The following is a 23,261-nucleotide window of genomic DNA, read 5'->3' on the forward strand; positions in this document are numbered from 1 at the left end:
ATCACTTAAAAAGATTTTGCTCAAATTCCAAGACTTCTAGTTGCGTTTCTCATTGTTAAAGCTAAGGCTCTCTAGAAGAAACAACACAAGAATCAACTTAGGTAAACAATATATCATTAAAAGTAGCTCTGATTGATATATCAATCCACTGAAAACTTACAAGAAGTAAGTATTTTGAAAACGTATTTAACAGATATTATGAGTATCCCTAGTTAGGTTTTCAATCGAAATTTAGTAAGCACCCATTCAGCACACGCTGAGATATTGCCCTTCAAATGTTGTATTTTGGATCAAGTTTGACTGCAAAGTGCTCCGGTTGTACATCCTTACAATAAAGGCCAAGGAATATGATACGCTTTTTCAATGTCTCAAAAATTGGTCAAAATATTACGCTTTTCTGAAGCTTGAAGAAAAAGCCAAAATAGTTAATAATGTCATATAAAACTCACCTTAAAATAAACATTTCACACATATGATGTCATAATTGTGAGCCAAGTGTTCATTTGATTTTGATCTTGAAGTTTGAGAAGTTTTCATTAACATTTGATGGAAAAGTCTGTGGTACGTAGAAAATAATCATTGCAAAAAGTGACAAATTTGAAAGTTAAAATATATCTTAGTAATATTTCAGCTACATGACTGACTGGTGTAGTTTTCCATGTTAAAGAAAAAAATAATCGGTAAATTTAAATCCTGAATAAGTTTTGAATGCCAACATTTACTAGGTCTTAAGGAAATTTTTACGAAAAAGAAAGAAGGTCATTTATTCTCATGCTATCCAAGGAGGTCATCATTTGCTTTTCGTGCATGCTTGAAGTTTAATTAGGTCAGTTTTCGATCTATTTTCCTCCAAAATGCAACTTTCAAAGTGTATAAACTCAAGGACACTAAAGCAAGGAAACGCCACTTTTGGGTGATCACCAAACCTTTCCCGCCAAGTAAGGCCTAAACTTTTGCTGTTGAAACTTTTGAATGTCAATTATTGGTATAATTATTTTACAAAATATGTGACTAATATAATTTTCGTAACCATTGATGGTATGTGCTCAAAACCAGGCATCTAAACATACTTAAAATGACTTTAAACATGTCCTTAAAGTACAACAACTGAAAAGTGCTAATTAGAGAGAACTTGCTCTATACACAATGAGTCAAAACTCTTTTGCTATTAATATTATTTGTAGAAAAATGTTTCAGAAACATCTTGACCAAATTTCAAGTAATTTGACGCGTTTGTTATGAAACTATGGTTCTCACTCTGGGAATGGCCCTCAATCCAAAATTAGGCATACTGTAGCTCTGAGCTACATATTGTTCTTTAAACTCATTTGGATGCTTCATTACCATGGAATAATATATCTTAAGAGATTTGGCACCTGTTTTATTTGACTATTTTGGATGCTTTTGCAAGAGAAACAGTCTATTGGAGTCCAAAGTTCCAATTGAGATACAGTCTACTGTACTTTGGTATTACTCTGTGCCCCTTCAATAATGCCTGCCTTTTATGCAAACTTCCTAATAAGTAGAAATTTAAACTCTACAAAAAGATAACTCATTCATTTTTCACCAATGCCTGATGTTTTTTGTCAAACCATTACTCTTCTATCATCAGCTCTTGGTGCCTTGAGTGGTTTCTCAATAAACAATAAATACACAATAATAAATGTGCGGATTAAGACCAAATTATCAATTGTCCAGCCCGGATATTCTAATATGTTAACATTCATGTACATGCACTCACTTTTATTGCCTTTTCCATACAGTTCTTTTATATTTTGTAAGTGTAAGTTCCTCATCAATTCTTAAAATGATTCTTGGTAATTTTCTATCTATGCGTGTTTTTGAGCCAGTTTTACGCAATATTGCGCTGATTTGAAAGACTATTTGATTGTTCTTGATTAGTTTGATGTTCATGGGTATTTTATTTATTTTCTGACTTTCAAAATTAATTCAGAAGTATTTAGTATATGGATGGAGTTGTATATCAAGGGGATCATTATTTAGTTAAAACCACTTAAACGTACTGTGGAGTAAGGATAATCTTGTTTAATTGATACTAGAGTTAATGTCTTGATTCAATGCCATGGCCTTACTTGGCGGTCACGGGAAAGCCGTTTCGCTTCCTCTCTTTAGAGTCCCTGATTACCTAGGCCTGAAAAACAAAGTTAAAACCTGAGAAAAAATCTAACCAAATTTTCATTTTTTCACCCTTTTAGCCAATTTTCTACTTTCTCGACTACTTTTCTCACTATTTTTCACAATGTAGGACATTGTCAGTCCTTTTATTGTCCTTTGGGCCCTTATCTGCTTCCTTCTTAACTTGATCCTTGTTTGGGACCTTCTTTTTTCTTCTGTGTGGCATGATCAGATGAACGATTAACTCCTCAAGTTCAGCCTTTAGGCATATTTTTTTTGGTTTGGATTTTGACTGACTTTAGAACCCGCTGCAAAGACTGTAAATCCCGGAACAGCCAAATTGAAAAATTATGATTTGTCTATGTAGTTGTTGCTACTTAAACTTTTTACAAGTATTTGGTCTATCAAAGAATTGAATACATCAAATTCAACTCAATGGTGCTTATTTAATAGAAACTGTTCCTTTTGTTTCTTTAGCAATGAAAATAGCAAGTAGAAGTTATGGCATTTGAGCAAACAGTTCATCAGAAATTGTAAACACCGGGACAACTAAACTTCAAAGTATTCTTCTCCATTGTTGATACAGCCTCCATTTTGAGGTCGGACACCTCGGATGTCCTCTCGTCGTTGTTCCAGCAATTGCGACCTGGTCGTAGCTTTCGCCCAAATTATGAGAACCATTGATCATAGTCTATGGTGTACTCACCGATGGACCTCCAGTTAGAAAGGAGGGAACGACTCCAGGAAAGTTAGATGGTGAGATTTGCTGTCATATTCTCACCAGCACTTTTTGTTTTCCCTTCCTCCATCAAGCACAATAGAATCAATTAACTTCAATATGCAGACGACCTGGTTCTTTGGGCAGGTTCAGCAATGGAACTGCAAAATGCCATGAAAGCTATTTTGAGATTTTGCAACAAAAAGAAAAATCATCTTTTGCTTTTGTTATATTGAAATTATGTATGAATGTAAAGGGCCGTTAAATCCTTCATAACCAAGTAGCGGCTAATCAGATCATAATTTCAAACTAAGTGCTATCAAAATGTGATCCCTATTTTCATTATTTGATTTTTGAAACTTTCAGCTTTTATAATTTTTTTGGCATGTGAGTTTTTAATGGGGGCTTGAATTCCATAAAGCAATAAAACCAAAGAGATTCATTATGATTTTCCGATGAAGAAGCATGTCAAAACGTCTGAGTATTTCTTTGGAAACTTTACAGGGCTTTTGACCACTACGCCTGTTGTCTTCCACCATTTTTCAATGACACACGCGCTCTACCTTGATGTTTTCAACACGAGCGCACGACCTTTTTACATTCACCTTGTATCAAACTGGCCATGGGGTTGAATCTCTATGTTTTGGCCCAGTTTATACAGGTTTTTTCAGATGCGTTTATACCACGAAAGACCCAGGTGAACCAGACCACCATCAAATCAACTAAACTATTGAGAGGTTGAGTGATGCTATGGAGTCGTTTGTTGAGGAAGCCAAGTGAGTCAGTGTGGATATGTCAAGGAGTGAATTTTAGGCGCTTGATGGAACCGTCAAAGGGATGTTGCAAGAGGATCTTGACTTGTGAGAACTGGGCTGCAAGATAGGCCCTGATTTTCATAGCTCTGAGCTCAGAGCACACACTGGATCGGATCCATTGCGAGAGGTGTAATGTGCATTTTTGTTGGCCAATTTTACGAATGTCTTTCTACATTCCATCACAACAATGAATGTGGCTATCCAAGATCTTTCGGGCATGAGCAAACCATTCATTAAGGGGATTCGTAAGTAACAAACCAAAGTAGTGAAGCCTAGAAGAGTCCAAAGAGGAGCTGGTAGATAGGGAAACAAATACTCTATGTACGTACTCTGTGCGAAGTGTTTATCCCACACTTGCACCTTGAATGTATTTATGCTCACTGAAGCTCAAAGAAACCAAACAAGAAACTTGTTACAAGATCTCTTTAATTTGCTTCCCTCTGATATTCGTAGGGAATATTATTGTATTTGTTGATCCGGTAGCATCTTTCAAGTTAGACTTGGACAGATTTTTGAGTAGCATTCCAGATCAACCCTACATACAAGGACTAGCCCGGTCTGCCAACTCAAATTCGTCTAAATATCATATACTGACGATTAAAAGGTAGAAAAGACGAGCTACAACCTTTCACTTAAATAGTACTGGGTATTACACATTCCCTGCGGCGGTAAGCAAAGTCCATTAAAAAACAAAAACTTATTTTGCAAAGACAAGAGGCCCATGCTGTATTTGAATTCTAGTCATGCATGGCATTTCCATTTACTTCCTCTACCCCTTCACTCACTACTCTCCATAGTTATTTGTTCTCCACATGTAAACCTCCACCTATGACCAACAAACTTCTGGTCATCAGTCATCATCCAAGAATAAAACATGGCACAGTCAACTTGAGATGCCCTGCACGTCCACCGCCCACCCACTCAGAACACGCCACTGGTCAATCCGATGTCCATTGCTGATCAATTCAATGGCTGCGACTGGCCAGTTTGATGCCCACCGCCCTTGATCTACCCAAACCACGCCCCTGGTCAATGCAATGCCCGTCTTGGTCCATCTGATCTTGGCCACTGTCAGGTCAAACAAATGCTGGCTCTTGGTAGGAGCAATATTACGCTAGGATGGGTCATAAATGTTTCTTGTCACTAAACGCTCTGGTCATTGATGAATTTTTTTAGTGCCTCATAATGGTCCCCACTCCTCCCCCGGCAAGAGAGATGTTATAGTCTTATTCTAGTCATCCATAGCAGATCCATTTAGTTACTTTGCGCCTTTGAAACCAGTCGCATTTGTTTTGTCTCGCTCTGTCTTTGAATAACAAACTAGTGCGGGCAATTTTCAAGCATGAGAAGTTTTGAAATTGATTCAATGAACAGAATTTGAATTGGTCGTTCTAAGATTCCTCAAACCAGATGGGTTTTCATCAAATGGGTTTCTGGACTCATTGGTAAACTCTTCTTTGAGAATGGTAGACAATTCGTTAAATCAGATTCAAATTCCGGCTGCAGGTGTAGAAACATCTTTTGAAATTTGCGAAGGAGCAAAACACATTTGGATTGTTTTTTTTTATCTTTAACGCATTTCTTCCATGTTCTTCTCTTTCAATCAAGCGCTTGAATCTACAATTCCAAAAAAAAAAAACCGAAAATTCAATAGCCGATTTTTTGATATTTTGATTAGGTCAATTTCAATGAAATTAAAGGTCACATGAGGGGGGGTGAATCAACTTGGGAGCGTTCCTCAAAGGTTTAACAGACCTTTTTCACGTGATATCCTTAACATGCTTACACCGATCTTGGCAGCATATTTTATGTCTCACTGATGACTGGCAAACGTAAGGATGAATGAAATCGCTCGAAACTGAAAAGCGACTGCAGTTCTTTTTGTGATAACCCCACCAACTTTCTTTCCGGATTTCAAACAACAAACTTTATTTTGTTAAAAGTAATGAAGTACTGTCCATTTAAAGAAATAGTAATTAGTGTGTTGTAGATACTTTATTTTCCCCAGGCCCGTTACATCTTACAGCTTTTTGTTAATGTTTCTATGCTGAAACTTAAAGGGCGGACTGAGTTTCATTGTGACCCATTTACCGATAAATGACATTGTACGTCACAACACGATGCAATTGACCTCCTTGCATAATTACAAGAACAATTGCACATATTGCTCGCGAGTGATATAAACACAAACGTTTGAAAACATTGTGGGCAATAAGCTGTTTGCCTATAAAAGACAATTGCGAGTCTCCTACATACACGTTTATCTTTACAACGTCCAACTCAAAAGGTCTCACGATGTTTGCTCATATCTTCCTCGCTTCCATTTTGATCATCAGTCCAGTCCTTGGCCAAAATGACGATATTGAGGTGGCCCCGTACGAAGTTGTCGAAAGTAAGAACTCGTTATGGCGCCAATTCGTTCGAAACTCCATCCACGAATACGACAAATAACATTCTCTTCCGGCGTTTCAGCGAAGGCCAGTTACGAGGTCCGGGATTATCCAGCCCGAAAATGGGTGTCCACCGACAACGCAGCCAAAGATATTCACGGAGGCATAGAGCATTCCGTGAGTTTTGACCGATTATTCCAATACATTTCCGGCAATAACGTGAACAACACCAAAATCGACATGACGTCCCCGGTCACCTTCTTCATCCAACGCAGCGATGACCCAGAAGCAGAGCAGGAGTTCACCATGAGCTTCTATATCCCTGCTGTCCATCAAGACGATCCCATCCAACCTCAGGCCGAGAATGTGTACATTGAGGACCGCGCTGGATTTCGGGTAAGTGGTAGAAAGATATTGGCACCCAGTACAAATGGAGGGAGAGGTAAATATTTAGCGCGTGTTCTTGAACTGTGATGTCGTAGGTTGTAGCCACCGAGTTCGGGGGATTCGCTTCCTCAGAGGACTTTGAAATGGCCGCTCAAGATCTCTACGAGTCTGCCACAGCTGATGGATTTGACCTCATCACGGAGACTTACTACAATGCCGGCTACGACAGTCCATACACCATCTTCAATCGACGGAATGAGGCCTGGTTCGTGGTGCGAGCCGTTTAGAACATTTTCTATCGCCTTATTTGTCAGAACTCTCGGACAATTTCGTTGACTGAATGTATTATAGAAGCTGAAAAGAGAAAGATCAAATAAATGGTCAAAATTATGCTTTTCTTATTAGCTCTTTTATATATGATACAGCTTGTACACATAATGAAAGTAATTTAGTTTGCTATTGACGTCGACAATGGCAATACCGTTAGCATGGACCCATTTTTTAGCAAATCGATCCACTTCATTTTACGTACTGCCACATAAACCATTGCTTAATTCAAACTGCCCAACAGACGCTAGCCAAGTCATAAGGTCCATGCAGTAAAGTGCCCGATCTCAACAACAGACAAACATTCCCGTACCGCAATTATTTATATTTGAACGTTCAACACGTGCATCCAACAAAGTAGTCTCTGGTGGAGTTATTGCATTCCTAGATTGGATTAATAGCTGAGCAAGAATCGACTGCTCATTATGAGATGTGCATTTTTCTTTCTTATTGGGCCTTCACTAAAATGGAAGGATACATTTCGTACCTTTCTTTGTAATTTTTGGCATAATACGGCCTGCCTCTTGTGAAGGTTCTCTATTGCGATGATTTTCTCATTCTGCGCTTTTTTTGCTTTGCATACAATCCTTTACCTAGACCGAAAATAATCCACACTCCTATCCTCCTTATTCCTATTGTAAATTTCAAGTGGAAAAATGTTCACAGTATTTTTCTAACGAGATCAAATGCTTTTCTCATTTTAAAGTGAGGAAAAATATGTGACTATTTCAAAATGAATCTATTCATATTTGAAAGCTTTGAAAGCTGTGCATATTTTTTGAAACATTGTCGTCAATCATGAGTACTTTTTTTAAAAGAGGCAATGAAAACCAAGGAAAATGTGCAAATATTGAACTATGATTACGTTTTACAACATCTTGAATTCAAAACACAGAGTTGCTAGCATCAACGGATATGTCAAAAAACAAGCTCTGTAACAATTGGCTATCATAGTAATTTAGTACAAAAGAAACCATCAAACCTGAAGAGAAGTATGAAACCAACCGTTTGAGTTATCTTTGCTAATCAATTAATCTTTAGAACTTTTGCTTCAAGTTTTTAGCTTGTACATGAATTCAACCCCTTTAAGCAGTGTAAGTTCCCATTGATTTTCTTGACTTATGGTGCGTCTACACGGCAAATAATTCGGCAAATAATTCGCCATTTCACAAACATTATTGGCCATTTCCCAAACATTTCTCGATTTGAACAAGTTTGCCAAATAACGAATGTTTCATGGACGACAGCATCCTCACCAGCCATTCGAATGAAGGTGGCCATTTTCAGCCATTATTGAACTTAACTCACTCCATCAATGAAGGTGAATGTGAAGGAAGATGGATGGGTTGGGGTTCATTGTGCCACTGATAAACATCCACCCCAAGTTAGAGTATGAAGGGGCCTGGAATTGTCAATCAATGAACAAAGTTATACGATGTCATCCAATACTCACTCAACGAGTGTAGTTACACTCCCATCTAGTCTAGAGCATCGATGATTGATCAACCCGCCTGTCTGGAATCCGGATCCATCTCCTCCTGTCCAAACAGTTGAAGCGTCGACCCCAGTGAACCTGGGCTCAGGCCGGCACTTCTTTTACATTCGTGCCCTGAGTCGTGACTTGAGCGATTCAATCCGAAGATGGATGGATGGATGAATCCATTGAGCTCATCCCAAAATTTTTGAGAGGAGGCGGATCAGATCATCAGCGACCACGGATTCATTGACCTATAGGCATTCTTGACTGGTTATTAGTTGCGGCCATTCAGCCCTCGGCTGGCACACACGGCCATGATCGATCCTCTGCAGCTTTGAGAATTGAGGCCCTAGCATCAAGACCAGCCGGACACGTTGGGCAGGTTTTTCCCATATTTCCGCCCACTAATTTCAACCATGAAAGCCAGGTCTCGATGGGGTTCGAGAGCGCCCTTCAAGTCAATGCCGTTACAACAAATTCCACCAAAAATCTCAAGTATTGCATGATGGTTGCAACCGCCCAACTACATTTCCGCCATCACTTAAAAACCGACCAACTGTTCTGGACACTTCATCGCGCTCATCTTCTACTGCTTTCACCTATGGCGACCCGACTCTGCTCAATTCAACCTCAAAGCCACCAATGACCTCCTTGAAATTCAAATCTCCCGGGCCATGCCTCGGTGGTGCCTTGATATGTTAATAATGCATGAATGCCAATCGTGTGCGAAACTGTGCCCCTCATTACTAACTGCGGACCTAGTGCTGGGATCCTGACTGTTTCAGAGGCAATGTCCGGACAAAACCTAGTCTTCCCGGTCAAGAAGATGTCATCGCCCTTGGACCAATATTCCTTTGAAATATTGACGGTTGTGCACCTGTGTCTCTGGCCACGAGACTGCCAATCTTCTTAATAATGAATGTGGCCTATCATCTCCTCTGCCACCACCTAGATTTCCATCACCGCCCGTATCCAATGGCTTGGGTCCTGGTCTTGATTTGGTCCCGAAAAGTGAACTGATTTTAGTCGATGCCATCTGTAATTTTACCTGTATGCCAATATGCATATCATCTTAATTCTGTTTTATGCTCTTGTAATTCCACCTTCATATGCATCAAACTCTGCAGGTGTCAGTTCCTACAGCCTTAAGAGAGTCTTCAACACCAAAGCATCCTTGAAATTACCGGAAATACTTTCCAACTCTGCTGCTACCAAGGAAGAGGTTTTGAACTCGCACAATCGTTTAACATTATTCACCACACGAGTCAAATGTCCTTTGTATCCTCTCAGAGAGGCATTTAAAGATTTATTTTCCTCGTTGGCTGTCATTATCATATGGCAAAATCTGGAGTCATTTGAGGGCAACTTGGATTGGATGACTTATTCTGTGCTCATGTTTAGAAAACATCTGTGCCATGAAGACAAGTGTATCAGACAGGTTAGAGCATATGGTTAGGCTCGCACTTTGAACCAGACCTCGTTCCTGCGGTTGACAATGGTATACGGGCCATCATATCCGGCAGTGTAATAAGTATCGGCCATCAAATTATATCCATCGGCAGTGGCTTGTTCGTACAAGGTTGCGGCGGCCTTGATGTAATCTTCAGAAGTGGCAAATCCACTAAACTGGGAAGCGACAATCTAAATGAAAAAGGCCAAGGTGAATAGTTTGGGGCCTTCTTTTGTAATCGAATGGAATGGCTGTAAATTATGAATTTCCTAAACAAGCCCTTCTAATCCGGGAGCATTCTGTTATCGCTAAATTGACTTGAATGCCTTGTTAGGTATTGACAGTGGTTAAAAACGCCAGTCATTGTTTAACGGGGTATAACTAAAAAGGTTATAAAACTGCATGGGTCAGGATAAGCAATCAAAAAAAGAGACTTACTCTGAACTCGTCCCTCTCTTCAATGTAGACATCATCTGACTTGGGTGAAATGGGGGCTTCTTGGTAGATCTCGGGAATGTAGAAGCTCATGGTGAATTCACTCTCACAATTGGGGCCCGCTCCAGGTTTGATGAAGATCGTCACGGGTGAGGTCATGTCAATCTTCGTCTCCTCCATGTTGTTCCCGTCGATGTAGTCAAAGAGACGGTGAAAGCTCACCGAAGATTCCTCTCCATCGTGGATATTCATGGCGTAATTGTAAGTGGACACCCATTTCCGGGCCGGATAGTCTCTTACCTCGTAAGTGCTTTTGGCTATTGTGGGTTTTTGAGGATTGAAACTAACCTGAATTTAGTCCATCATGATATTAGTCTGGAGGCTAGCTCACCTTCAACCACATTGTAGGGTGCTTGCTCCAGATCTGGGTCTTGGGTCAAAATTGGTGTGACCAGAAGAAATACGGTCAAGAGGTGTTGAAACTGTAGCATCTTTTTCTATCGCCTTTGCTCTTTGTGCGATTTGAGTCAAATTGCGCCGAGTAAAGATCGTGTGGCTATCTTTATGCGTTCTTGATAACATCTATTAATTACTCAATCAAGTTAGGTCGTAATGATAACAATATTATTCAATTGATCCGGATTAGAAAATACTTGACTACAATCTTGATATCAAGTATTCGCTTCAGTTTGGCGGTGCACTTTAGTGTTAGGCGAATGTAAGTTTTATTCTATCTATTTTGTTGGGGAATATATTAGGCTTCATTGTCAATGTCCCAACGTCAGATAAAGATGTTATGGAACGAGCGACAGACTTATGTGGATTAGTATCGAGAACTCCACCTGGCCGGCATAGGCAGAGTGCGCGGGGTAAAATGTCTAAAATGAAAAGTTATGAGATGAAAACGCAATATTGGTGTGCAATTTAAGTGGCATTACGAACAAGGCCGAAGCATTTCCCCAAGTGACATGTGATGTAACACGAGCCAAGTCCTAATTGTGCGTCGACAAGTCATTCCCTATAAAAAGATGTGATACTGATCTAGTAAAGTAGTTCATTAATTGGGCTGGGGGACTTCGTGGTACCTTGACAAGCGGTACAAGATCGTACTATTTGTGGCCTAACAGTTAATAGATTTTGTTGCCTTCAACACCACTTTCAATTTTTACTCCACTTTCAATTCCATTGAACTTGACATTCAAAAAAAAAAGAAAATGAATACGAACTTCTACCTTAAGTTGAAGCTTGGCAAATGGTAGTTTAACAAAATGTATGCATCACACTTGCCAATCCAGGGCTAAGGTTGCATCAATTGTGAATCTCAACCTTCCGAATCAGCTAAATTATTTTTTTTACGGTCGTAGAGACTGTAGAATTAAATAAATCTTGCACCCGATTCATTTTCTTGCTACGTTCAACAATAATGAAATAAATACATAACACAGAAAAGCCGTCTTGGGGGTGAACTGAAGAACTACAGTACAATGGAAACGACGTTTTGGGACCAAAAATCTCATGCGCGGGTACACTTCTATTATAGTAGCTCTAGACAAGGCGAATTAACACGACGAGTTCACCGAATAGAGTGACCATCCTCGGAAATGTATTCATTTCTCTTTGGAAAAACAATACAACGGATTGATAGGGGTTTTAAAATTCGTCCTATGAATACATCAATCGCCCTCTTTGAGACACTGAAGGATCAATAACTCCTGGGATGATATCATTTAAACTAAAGTTTGGTTTTAAACGATCAGTTGAAACAGAATCGAACTTCTCGTCCAAGTCTAACGGGAAATAATCAGGAAGACGCTCACTTATCTTATAGGGGGCAGGTATCCGGAGGAATGAGATGAGGGGAAACCATATTTGAGCGCACGAAAACGAATGGTGCCCTAGAAAGCGCTGAGGAGGAGTATGGTGAAGCCGAACCATGGCGTTTTCGATTGGCAAAAGGGAAATTCCGTAATGTAAATTGTAGTTTTCGAACAAATGATCTCGAACCAGGAGCAGTTGGGCTGATGTTAAAAAATCGGCCAGGAATGCGAAGCGATTCACTGGTTGTAGCCTGGGCAGCGGAGTAGCCCCGAACAGGTTTAAAAGCAGAGCGGAGCCCTAACAACAAAGGTGACTCTTTTGCCCATTCCTGAACACGACTACAGTAAGTTTAGTCATCACTCATCATCATCCTGATTTCGGTGACGGCAATGGAAGAAGACATAAGGATTATCTAGATTCATTCTGTGGAGGATGTTTGAGTTATTAACGAAGGACGCAATTCACTAATTGTTATATTCTAACGGTGTTGAAAACGTTCATGCAGTTGTTCATGTTCAAGGTCTCAAACATTGGTTTAGTGACAACATTCTGTGTACTAAGCTTGTCAATGTTTACAACAACTGTTCAAACAAACAAAAGTGCAAGCTTGTCGATTTCTGTCAGTTTTTTTGACAAGCTCTTCTTTAGTCAATCAATTTTCAACTGAAAGATAGCTGCCGAGTGGCATTTTCAGGTGGACAATAGATTTACCAATGAACTCCCTCTAAAATATCCAGCACCTCAACTAGTCAGTAAAGTTGATCAATATCGTCGGTATCTCCGAAAAAGCTTTAAAAACAGGCCTCAGGCCTGAAAAACTCAAACATGAAATGGAGCATTGCAGACAGGGCTGAATTTCCAAGGCCAATAATTTTCTTAAGTATCTTGTCATGTATCAAAATGCAACAAATGCATTTTTTTTTTGGTGCGGACTTCCTTACCGCTACCGGGATTGAAATCCAAGCAGTTGAAGACGAGAAGATTATTTATTATACTTGACTTTTATTTATATATATTATTTGATCGACCAACGAATTGGAGTTGGCTGATCTGGCTAATCCTTGAATATAAGGTTGATCCGGAATTTTAGTCAAAAACTTGTCCAAGTCTGACTTAAATCTTGCTACTGGATCAACCCCTACATAAACCCTACGAATATTTGAGGGCAGCAAATTGAACAATGAAGGAGCCCGAGAAAGAAGAGAGTTGGACTTCATTGTTTTAACTAGCCTGGATTCTCGAGGGCTTGAAGGTGCTCTCAAAACGCACGTTAAGCCTCTACGGTCACTACAATTGACCCTAAATCCTGGGTTGGGACAAAGCTCATGAATGCTTTTGAAAACGTACAATATCAGATACCTTTCGTACCTTCTCTGAGTACTGTACAATCCCAACCTTTCTAACCTCTCCCAATACGAGAGCTCTCTCATATCTTCAATGTTCCTAGTAAAACATCTTTGGACCTGCTCGAGCTTTTGCAAACCTGCTGAACTAATTGGAGCCCAAATGGGAGAGGCATATTCAAGATGCGGCTGAACAATCGACTTGTACAGAGTTAGCATCGTGACACTATCTCTGGACTTAAACGTGCGATATATCCAACCACATGTTTGAAAAGCCTTACCAACTTTCAACTGGATATGCTCATCGAACTTTCCATTATCTTGGAGGACTACACCTAAATCCTTCATGGATGAGACCTGCTCAATGTCCTTACCTTCATCATCTAATAGTGGAGTGTCTAATGGCGTCGACCCAAAGGTCATTGAGCGGAATTTCATTCCATTCAAGGCCATGTTACTCGCAGCAACCCAGGAATAAATTTGGTCTAGGACCTCTGCCAGACAACCAGAATCCTGACCATTCCTACCAACTACCAATTTTGTATCATCTGCATAGGAAGAGATACTGACATTGCTACTACCAAGCTTCTGAAGCGGAGCAATGACGATAATGAAAAGGAGGGGACCCAAAATGGAGCCTTGAGGGACACCCGACTTGACATCATGTATGTCACTAAGCGATCCCTCAACCTTAACTAATTGTTTCCTACCACAAATGAAACTTCTTAGCCAATTGAGAACCTTGCCTTGGATCCCAATCTCATGGAGCCTGTTAACTAAAAGGCCATGATCTACCTTGTCAAAGGCCTTGGCGAAGTCGAGATAAACTCCATCGACTGATTCATGGCTCTCCAGTCCCTCAATAACCTGCTCTATATGTTCAATCAGTTGGGTAACCGTGCTAAAATGTGCTCGGAACCCATGCTAGCTAGGAGGAAGGACTTCATGAATATCAAGAAATTCAACCAGTTTGAACTTCATGATCTTCTCAAACACCTTCGCAATATTCGAAGTGAGAGAAATCGGCCTGTAGTTACTGGGGAGCGACTTATCTCCCCCTTTTAAAATTGGAACAACATGAGCTAACTTTAGTGAAAATGGAAACTTGCCCTGATCCAAGATGCAACGCATCAAGAACGAGAAAACAAGAGCAAGAACCTGTGAGCATCTCATCAGAAACTGAGATGTCACTCCATCAGGGCCAGGGGAGCTCGAGAGTCTCAAGTTCCTGATGGCCTCTAAAGCATCCTGATCTGTGACTACAAGATCATCTAAATGCTCAGCTTGACAAGCCTTGCCAGTCCCAACAAACTCATCAATAGAGCAATGGACTGTTGCTCCTAAACTCAGTGGAGTTGAAAACACACTAGAGAACTGATCTCCAAGTATGTTGGCCATAGCCCCTACATTGTCTATGGCTTCCCCATCGACCTCAAAAGGCCCTACAGGGTGTTTGATCTTTCTCTTAGAGTTTGCATAAGAGAAAAACGCCTTCGGATTCGACCTCACCTCTTGAACAACTCTACTTTCCTTGTTCAACTGATCTGTCTCAATGGAGGCCTTAATTCTACCTTGGATTAAATCCAACTTTCTTTGAAGGCTAGCCACAACTACTGGATTCAAATTGCTCTGGAGCCTTTTTGCTAGTTTGCAACTCTTTTTGAACAAATTCTTCCTATACTTCGGAATTTTAGAATGTGTCCCGCCCTGTGGAACACATTCAGAGATTGCTAGAGTGGAACAGACGTCCTCAAAAACTAGAATCATTTTGTCTACGGCTACATCTATGGACGATTCATTTTTCAGCATTGAAATGAGATCAAGCTCCCCTAACCTTTCTATAATCAACGGCCAATGTTCATCTTTGAACTTGAACTTAGCCAGACCGACCTTTTTGGCCGGTCTTACTCTAGAGCACGCCGGCTTTTGAGTAATGGTCGACCCTATCTCGAGAACATGATGATCTGACAGATTACTAGGTGTCACATGGACATACTGGATCAGATCAGGGTCATTGGAAAAAAACAAGTCAAGAACGCTATTCGCTCTGGTGGCTACACCAACATGCTGAGAGAGATTGCGCAAGATCGCAAATTCCTCCAGTTTTTCTAACGACTGAGACGTCGATTTCGATGCGGGAATATACCCATCTGGACTAGCCTCCCACTCTACAAGGCTAGCCGGAAAATTGAAGTCCCCTACAAAGAAAACCTTTGAGCAAACTGACTTGTCCAACTCATTTCCTATGAATTTGAGAGCTGACAAGAACGAGCTTACTGAACAAGAGGGGGGCCTATATATTGTCGCAATGGACAGATCAAGACCTTGAAGATGACAAACTAAGACCTCTACTTCTCCATTAGACATTTTTACATGACTAGTGTGCAGGTCATTTCTAACATATAGACATACGCCCCCATGCGGAAAAATGGGATTGTCAGGGCGTACTCTATCACATCTTACTAAATTGAAACTAACCATGGCCAGCTCTTCATCTAAGACTCCTGGTCGAAGCCAGGTTTCTGTCATGGAAATGAACGAGACCTGCTTATCCAAAGCTAGTTCCTCAAGAACCTTGATCTTTGTGCTATCTTTTTTGGAAGATTAGATTGGATAACATCTTTGATAATAAAATGTCCACATAAGGTTTATTTACAACTGAAACTGTTAATGTTGGAGTCTCCTTTCTTAACATTTATAGAGCAGAAAACTTTTATGCTCGTCATCTGAGCTTTCTAGAAAAATTCCAAAAACTGCGCTAGTTGATAACTTTTCATAAAATATTACTTTACTTTTTTATATTTTGAGTCTCTAAACATGAGTCTCAAGGTTTCCTCTCCCATGATACAAAACAGCAGGCAATGTTTGTGTTGCATTTTCACATTTTGGCATTCGTCTCGTTTCTTCAACATGAATTAATTGGCTTGCTCACAAAAGAATACTTAATCTCTACAATTACTCTATTTACCTGTGCCAGCCCCCAGAGAGAGACACTAGAATACAAACAGACTCCGAATGCCGATTTCGTTGATTTTAAAAGTGCGATTTAGAGTGGCTAAATGCTGGATGGCGGTGTTCGATCGGTTGGGGAACAAGGCCCGGACCATCAAGAACGAAATAGCTGTTAGGTTTTAAGATTTGGGCATGGCTTTGCAAAAAAATGGATTCCGGAAAATAAAGTATTGATCGTTAAAGCACTGTGTTCATATTAAGTGCAAGGCATCGAACATAACAAGTTCACTCGGGCTCGAGTTCGGACTCGCCCCAGTGCTACTATTTACTGATGTTTTTGGCATTCTGTGACGCAATTTGACAATAATGTTATCTTTTTACGCTGCCAAGGCTATGACTAACTACTATACCGTACTTTACATGTGCAAACTATTAGTATAGGTTGACCCAACCTCAACCTTAATTATATAAATTGAATGGAATTACAAAATCCACTTATTACGTGAACGTTTTGTTTAATTGTTGACGAAAGCGTGTCGATCTGTTGCGCTACAACACAATGTATGCAATTGGTAAACAAGTAGTATCAAAAGTTAGCAATGTCGTATCCAATGCTGAACGGAGCGAAAGAAATAATTGAAAGAAGCATGCCGGCAGATCAAAAAATAGTATGGAACAATATCAAAAGATTTTGCGCATTAATTACTTAAAGTGTACTCACATATGCAATCCGTACTCACACGAAACTCTACATATCATAGCCACAACTTCTTCCTAAAGAAATCGTTCATTATTTTTACATATTCATTAATGCACATATATGAAAATTAGAAATAGCACAGACTTAGTGAACGTTTGAATCGTTCTATTACTAAAATTTGCCAGTTGGGAAAGGTCTCCGTTCCATCAATATGATTTAAAATATGTTTTAATTTAGGTTAAGCGAGCATGGGGGGAGAATGTTCCGACGCTATTTCCCATCTTATTACATTTCTACGATTTTTGATTATACGAGTTTTGATTGCTCGCTCAGCCTAATACCATTTTCCGGCCTCTTGGGCATGTGGGATGAAACGGGGTTTTCCTGTCCTTTTCAATAGTACGCATGGGTGACCCGATGTGGGAAGAGCGATGAAGTAGTGTGTGTGCTGGATCATGGACGACGTTACACTGGACATATTTGACGCCGCCAAATGTACCCCAAAAGTATAACGGAAATTTTAGAAACCATTGAACTCAACCTCCCGACCAGAAATTGAAAAAAATAATGGTCACGCTCTCCAAGCCAAGCAAATTCCCTCGCCATAGGCATTGGAAATTATAGGGAGGAATATGGCTAGTTTTAAGCTGTAGCTGGAGGAATTCCTGTCTACCAGGATTTTTTCCTATTGTTCAAGTTTTCCAGCTGTTCAAGTGAAGTTGAGGTAAACGGGTGATACAAGATGGACGAACCATGAAGTTTGACTTGTTCGAATAAAAATTACAAGTGACAAGAATTCGTGTAAAGTTCTAAAATATTTTTGATGTGAGTGGTTGCCAGAAACATCCAAGCACTCCTTGAAAGTGAATCAGATGTGTTTTATTTACTTCATAGCGAAAAATGGTCCAACTACTACACAATCCGGGAATTCCAATGTCAATCATCTTGAATTATAAACAAGAATTTACGTGAAAATTGGACTATATTGACTGGAAATGATCACCAGTAACCTCTTAAACAGGATGGAGGGTGAAAACCATTCCAAGGTAAGGCCTAACTCATCGTTTTATCCCCCGTTTTCTAATGAGATCACAGCCTACCGGGGTATACTGCGACAATTTGATATACCTCCACCTCCATGGCTGGATGCTACCTAAAATCCGAAATATACTTGTCAAAGGTCCCAAAACAACGAACAAACGGTGAGGAGAAATCTTCATAACACTTATAGCAAAATAAAAAGTCTTTCAATCAGTAAACCTGTCCATTCAATTGACAACCACCATGGTCCTCGCTCAGTTGACATGAAAAATCACAACTAAATGAGATTGAACGAAACTAAAAAGAGAGCTAATAGTTAAACTATCGTAGAGTGGGTCAAGTCCCTCTTTGTTTAAAAGAGTTTAAGGATTCCAATGAATTGCGGTATCATCCGGCCCAATGATTAATCACAATCCAATTGCCACATGAATGTTTCTATCGGCGAAACGTACCCTGAAACTCATACCGAATATTTGACTGCATCAATGAGGAAAACATGGAGCGCACCAAGATCGACCTGGCTGCTACCGTGATCTCTGATCACCTTTACCAAGCTTAAAGTGGGTCCTAATTATAAGAGTGAATGTTTCATCAGATTTCGTGAATTATAGGGTACTGGAACAATTTTTTCCGCCGTTTGAAGTTCAAATTTTCCATTTTAGTAAAAGATTTTGATAAAAAAGTAATTGAAAGTTACGCAAGCTGAAATATCCGTTTACATTCAATGTTAGCTATATAGCCTATTGTTGGGGTCACAGAGGGGACAGTGAGGAACGTGCGACATGCCAAAGAGGTCAAAAAGGACGACTTGTCGAGGAAGCCTGGTAGTGGTGGGTCCAATTTGAAGAGAAATGATACATTTCTGAATGCCCTGAGGTCTAAAATTGAAGAAGATCCAACAATATCTATGAGAAGATTAGCTGAGGTCTTTGAATTTGAAGTTGATGAGATCACCATCAGATTAGCCATCCATGATAGTCTTGGTCTTACCAGGTATGGTAAGATACCAAGAACCCCTAGGCGTTTGTTGACAGCAATATTGAGGCAGAGAGGCTGCAAAGATGCAAAAGAGTCAAGTCCTTTCTTAAGTCAAACATCCAGCTCAGGTCATGGTTTTTGGCCTGCTGGCATCTGATGTGGCAAATCCATGAACCACCTTTTTTGGACCAAATGAGATAGTAAATGTAGATGTTACTACTGCAAGCTCCTTAGATACAAAGTTTTGCCATGGTTGAAGGAGAATTATCCAAAGGTTAACTTTGTATTTACCCAAGATGAAGCTCCGGCTCGTACAGCCACCAGAATCCAAGACTTTTGCAAGGCCAATTTCTCCATGTTTTGGGACAAATCCCTTTGGCCTCCACCAAGTCCAGATGCCAATCCGTTGGATTATTTCTGGTGGAGCGTCTTGGAGTTTCAGGTTTGGACGACCTCCTACCCAAATATCACCTCCCTGAACGAGTCCATCTCCCAGCAATGGACCCAAATCCCAAAGGAGCAAATTCTAAATTCTTGTGCTTTTTTCAGACGTCGTATAGAGGCTATTATTAAAGCTGAAGGAGGCCATATGTTGCTGTGGTATGAAGTTATCAAATTATAATATTTTTTTGATATCATGTTGGTGACAGGTGAGATACAGCCATTCTTGTAATGGTTTTCCGAGCGCGGAAAATTTTGCTCCCACACCCGTTTGTTTGTTTGTTTGTTCGGAGTCAGATGAACACCTTGGATGAACAGCTCTCTTTCTCACTTGGCCTGCCATCTAAATGATGGGTGTCCCAATTAAGGGATATTCCCACTCCGTTGTCACAGCCAAACGTGCAACATTTAATTATTACCTCACCCTCGGGAATGATCGCAGGTTCGCCCACTTCAGCTGTAAAGGCAGCAACTTACGCTGTGATTGGATAATGCTAAGAAGCTTAGACTCGGCTAGCCTGGGTTCGAACCAGAATTCGCAAATTGGAAAGCGGGCGCTCTACCAATACCTGTAGTGCATGTCTACATCATAACTACTATGAATAGGAACAGATAAAAACACTTGTAATTCCAAAATTTCGCAATTCATCTAGTTGAAACTTTGCACAGTAATTGGGGAAATATGTCCCGTTACATTGTGCTTCAAGTATTTTCACAATGACCTCCGTTTTTACCATTTTTACCAAGCGTCTGACAAGGCGCAGACGCTTGGGAAAGTGATCACAACCTGACCGCACCAATTTCTCTGGAATAGCGCCAATAAGGGCCCACTTCAAAACAGGAACACTCTTGTGAGATGTGGCGCAAACCCTGTGCTCAAGGACGGATCCCATTAAATTGTCCATACCATTGAGGTCAGGGCTTGAAGGAAGCAACATATCTTTGGGCCAGAAAGATAGAAAATTGAAAAAGCAAAAATCCTGAGCACTTTGGATGGCATGGGCGGGAACTTTTTTTTGCTGGAAAAAATTGGGGTCATCCCTGTAAGTCCTCTGGAGCTAAGGAAAAAAGTCTTCGTCGGGCATCGACTTGTATTTTTGCTGAGTGATTTGTACGCCCATGGCCAGCTTCTGGCATCGAAAGATGGCTCTTTTACTCAATGGGATACTGTGCCGGACGATTGGGACCAATTAAACGGTCCATTTGACTGTTGAGCACCGACTCAACAATGAAAACTTTTTCATCAGTGAAGCACATTGGCCCGGTGGTCTGGTCCTTAATTTCCCACATAAAACCCTGACTCCGTTACAACCTGTTTATCCTTGGGGCATCATCTATTTATCGGATATATGTAAATGTTACATATAAATTTTTGGGACATCTGCTCCTCCTGAGAGCGCTTGAATGTTGCTTTGCTGTCTGTTATATTCTAGTCACCGATACAAATTTCCATTTTTGCCTTACTCCTGCTCTCACCATCACACTCGCCATAGTCATTTTCCCTCTGTATAAATACCTCCACTTGCGAACAATAAACATCTGGTCAACAGCCACCATCCGGCAATCATACACTGGCCATCCAGCTTTCTTGTCACTTTTTGGCTTTTGCACACCTTGGCTACTTGTCAGCTTTTTGGAGCTCGACGAGAATGGTTACTAAAATTCAATTGGTTCATGGAACACGTGATCAAATATTAAGGGATGTCGTGATTCAAAAGAATTGGTCACTTCATGAAACTTCATGAAAGCAATTGTATCTAAGCTCAGCGCTCTCAGAGACTTAGGGCCATATTCAAGACAATCACGGCGCCAAAAAGACGCAAAATATGGTTGGTTTTGCTATAACTGCACATCAAGAATGTGTTCATTCTGCCAATGAATGGGCCACTTAGCTACAGCCTGCAACGACGGACACCTCCATTTAAATCGCCTCTCTTCGTCTCAAGCGGTCCATATGGTGTCGCAAACTTCAAGTCAACCAACCTGGGTAAATAAATTAAAAAGATGGAACACGTCAAGTGATGACATAACTATCGCCGGAAAAACCATCCAAAATCACGACCACACCCTCCGGACTTTCCTTCGGAGGCTTTAAGAAACGGGCATGACTCTTAATCCGTCTAAGCGCATTTTTCAAGTGAAAGAAATACCTTTTTGGGGAATGATAGTTTCAGTAGAAGGCATCAAATCAGACCCAGAAAGAGTTCGGTTACTTAAGGAGGCTCCTATTCTCAAATGCAAGGATGCGCTTATTTAATTCTTATGTATGGGAAGGGTCCAGTTCAAATTTCTTTCCGTTCATTGCCAGAGATACGCCAAAACTCAAAGCCCTCGCCCAAAAGCACTCAAGTTCAAATAGACGAACTTCACATAAGGGAGTTCAAACTCTGAAAATTTTCTCTATATGAGGATGCATGCCTTACGTTCTTCACCACAGCTTTGTCCACTTTCTGTTTGTGAAAGCTCATCGGGATGGTCTGTGTGCAATCCTTTGCCGAGGAGAGTCTGCTGTTTCTCGGGTAAAAACAGTGGTAGTAGCTTCAAGGCCAAAAAGATCAGTTGAGAAGAGCTACCTCCAGGTAGATCTCGAGGCCAAGGCCGTTGATTTTGGTCTACGCAAGGGGAAGGTCTATCTTGTTTGGAATCCGCAAGTTTCTGTGGTTACAGACCGCACACCCTTGTTAAAAATATTCCGAGGAACCAGACCCGGATCCATGCAATCAGAGAGGATCATTTTGCGCCATCATATGGAAACCAAGGAAAACTAACCCCGGCTGATTTCTTTAGTCGGAGAGCTACCCCCCTTTCTGACCTATGAGTCAGCAGAGATGCAAAAACTTATCCACTAAGTCCTAAATGGTGATGTGTGTCAAGCGCTGGACCCAAAAACATTGTTAGGGGCTGGGGCTACAAAACACGATAAGGTCTTCAAGCAACTAAAAAAGCCATTTACAAGGTGTGCTCCCGAACACCAAAACACCAAAACAACGGGCTAGCCGGGAGTAGTGTATAGGATATCGCCTAAGTCAGATTTGCAACTTGAAAATGGGCCGTCTAATGAGAACATTGTTCGACTTAGTGCGGAGGGCAATAAGTGTTATTGAGATGCACGATACTGAGGGAATTTTTTTCAGGGTTTTAATCAAACGTTTTGTCTCCTGTTTTTTAATCTTCGCACGTTATCTCTTGGCATCCTTTGTTGTGAAGGACAATGCTTGCATTGAAGTAGAGTCCATGATTTTTGGGGGGGTTTGGTTTTTCACGGGCTTATCTAACCGCCACAGGGAATGTAATCCCCAGTACTAATAAAGATTGAAAAGTGATAATTCGTCTATTTATTACCTTTCAATCTTTATATGATATTTGGTCTACCAACGAATTTGAGTTGGCAGACCGAGCTAGTCCTTGAATGTAGGGTTGATCTGGAATGCTATCTAAAAAACTTGTCCAAATCTGGCTTGAAAGATGCTACCGGATCAACAAGGCCTACGTATTCCCTACGAATATTAGAGGGAAGCAAATTTAACAATGAAGGAGCCCGATACAGAAGAGATGTGGACTTCAAGCCCTCGAGAATCCAGGCTAGTTCGAGCAATGAAGGTGCTCTCAATACGCACATTAAGCCTCTACGGTCACTAGAATTGACCCTAAATCCTGGGGTGACTCCTTTGGCTCATGGATGCGTTTGAAGACGTACAGTATCAGATACCTTTCGCACCTTCTCCGAACACTGTACAGTCCCAACTTTTCTAGTCTCTCCCAATACCAGAGATCTCTCATTCCTGTGATGTTCCTAGTGAAACATCTTTGGACTTGCTCGACCTTTTGCAAACCTGCTGAACTTATTGGAGCC

General features: G+C 40.6%; 2 protein-coding genes across 3 annotated transcripts; one reads left to right on the forward strand and one right to left on the reverse strand.

Annotated features, from left to right (window-relative positions):
* The first annotated feature begins 5,505 nt into the window (after positions 1–5,505).
* On the forward strand, positions 5,506–6,836 carry LOC131888168 (heme-binding protein 2-like). 2 transcript variants are annotated; one of them, XM_059236956.1, is made up of 3 exons: positions 5,506–6,061; positions 6,142–6,455; positions 6,514–6,836. In XM_059236956.1, the coding sequence occupies exons 1-3, from the start codon at positions 5,965–5,967 to the stop codon at positions 6,586–6,588; spliced, it is 486 nt and encodes a 161-aa protein (XP_059092939.1). In that variant the 5' UTR covers positions 5,506–5,964; the 3' UTR covers positions 6,589–6,836. The 2 variants fall into 2 exon arrangements, with proteins under 2 accessions (XP_059092939.1, XP_059092938.1); XM_059236955.1 differs by having other exon boundaries at positions 5,840–6,061; positions 6,542–6,836.
* Positions 6,837–9,522: 2,686 nt separating this feature from the next.
* LOC131888167 (heme-binding protein 2-like) lies at positions 9,523–10,699 on the reverse strand. The gene is made up of 3 exons (XM_059236954.1): positions 10,527–10,699; positions 10,139–10,452; positions 9,523–9,891 (listed from the first exon to the last, which is right to left on the reverse strand). The coding sequence occupies exons 1-3, from the start codon at positions 10,624–10,626 to the stop codon at positions 9,703–9,705; spliced, it is 603 nt and encodes a 200-aa protein (XP_059092937.1). The 5' UTR covers positions 10,627–10,699; the 3' UTR covers positions 9,523–9,702.
* Between the last annotated feature and the right edge of the window lie 12,562 nt (positions 10,700–23,261).

This window comes from Tigriopus californicus, chromosome 10 (genome assembly GCF_007210705.1).
Source record: "Tigriopus californicus strain San Diego chromosome 10, Tcal_SD_v2.1, whole genome shotgun sequence".
In the NCBI taxonomy this organism is placed as follows: Eukaryota; Metazoa; Arthropoda; class Copepoda; order Harpacticoida; family Harpacticidae; genus Tigriopus; species Tigriopus californicus.

Excerpts from the sequence above, each read along its gene's own strand:
- LOC131888167 (XM_059236954.1), bottom strand. The coding sequence starts at position 10,626 with ATGCTACAGTTTCAACACCTCTTGACCGTATTTCTTCTGGTCACACCA. Across the intron at positions 10,453-10,526 it reads ACCCTACAATGTGGTTGAAG|CCAAAAGCACTTACGAGGTA; the intron begins GTGAGCTAGCCT and ends AACCCACAATAG. Across the intron at positions 9,892-10,138 it reads AAGAGAGGGACGAGTTCAGA|ATTGTCGCTTCCCAGTTTAG; the intron begins GTAAGTCTCTTT and ends TTTTTCATTTAG.
- LOC131888168 (XM_059236955.1), top strand. The coding sequence starts at position 5,965 with ATGTTTGCTCATATCTTCCTCGCTTCCATTTTGATCATCAGTCCAGTC. Across the intron at positions 6,062-6,141 it reads CCCGTACGAAGTTGTCGAAA|CGAAGGCCAGTTACGAGGTC; the intron begins GTAAGAACTCGT and ends CCGGCGTTTCAG. Across the intron at positions 6,456-6,541 it reads AGGACCGCGCTGGATTTCGG|GTTGTAGCCACCGAGTTCGG; the intron begins GTAAGTGGTAGA and ends GTGATGTCGTAG.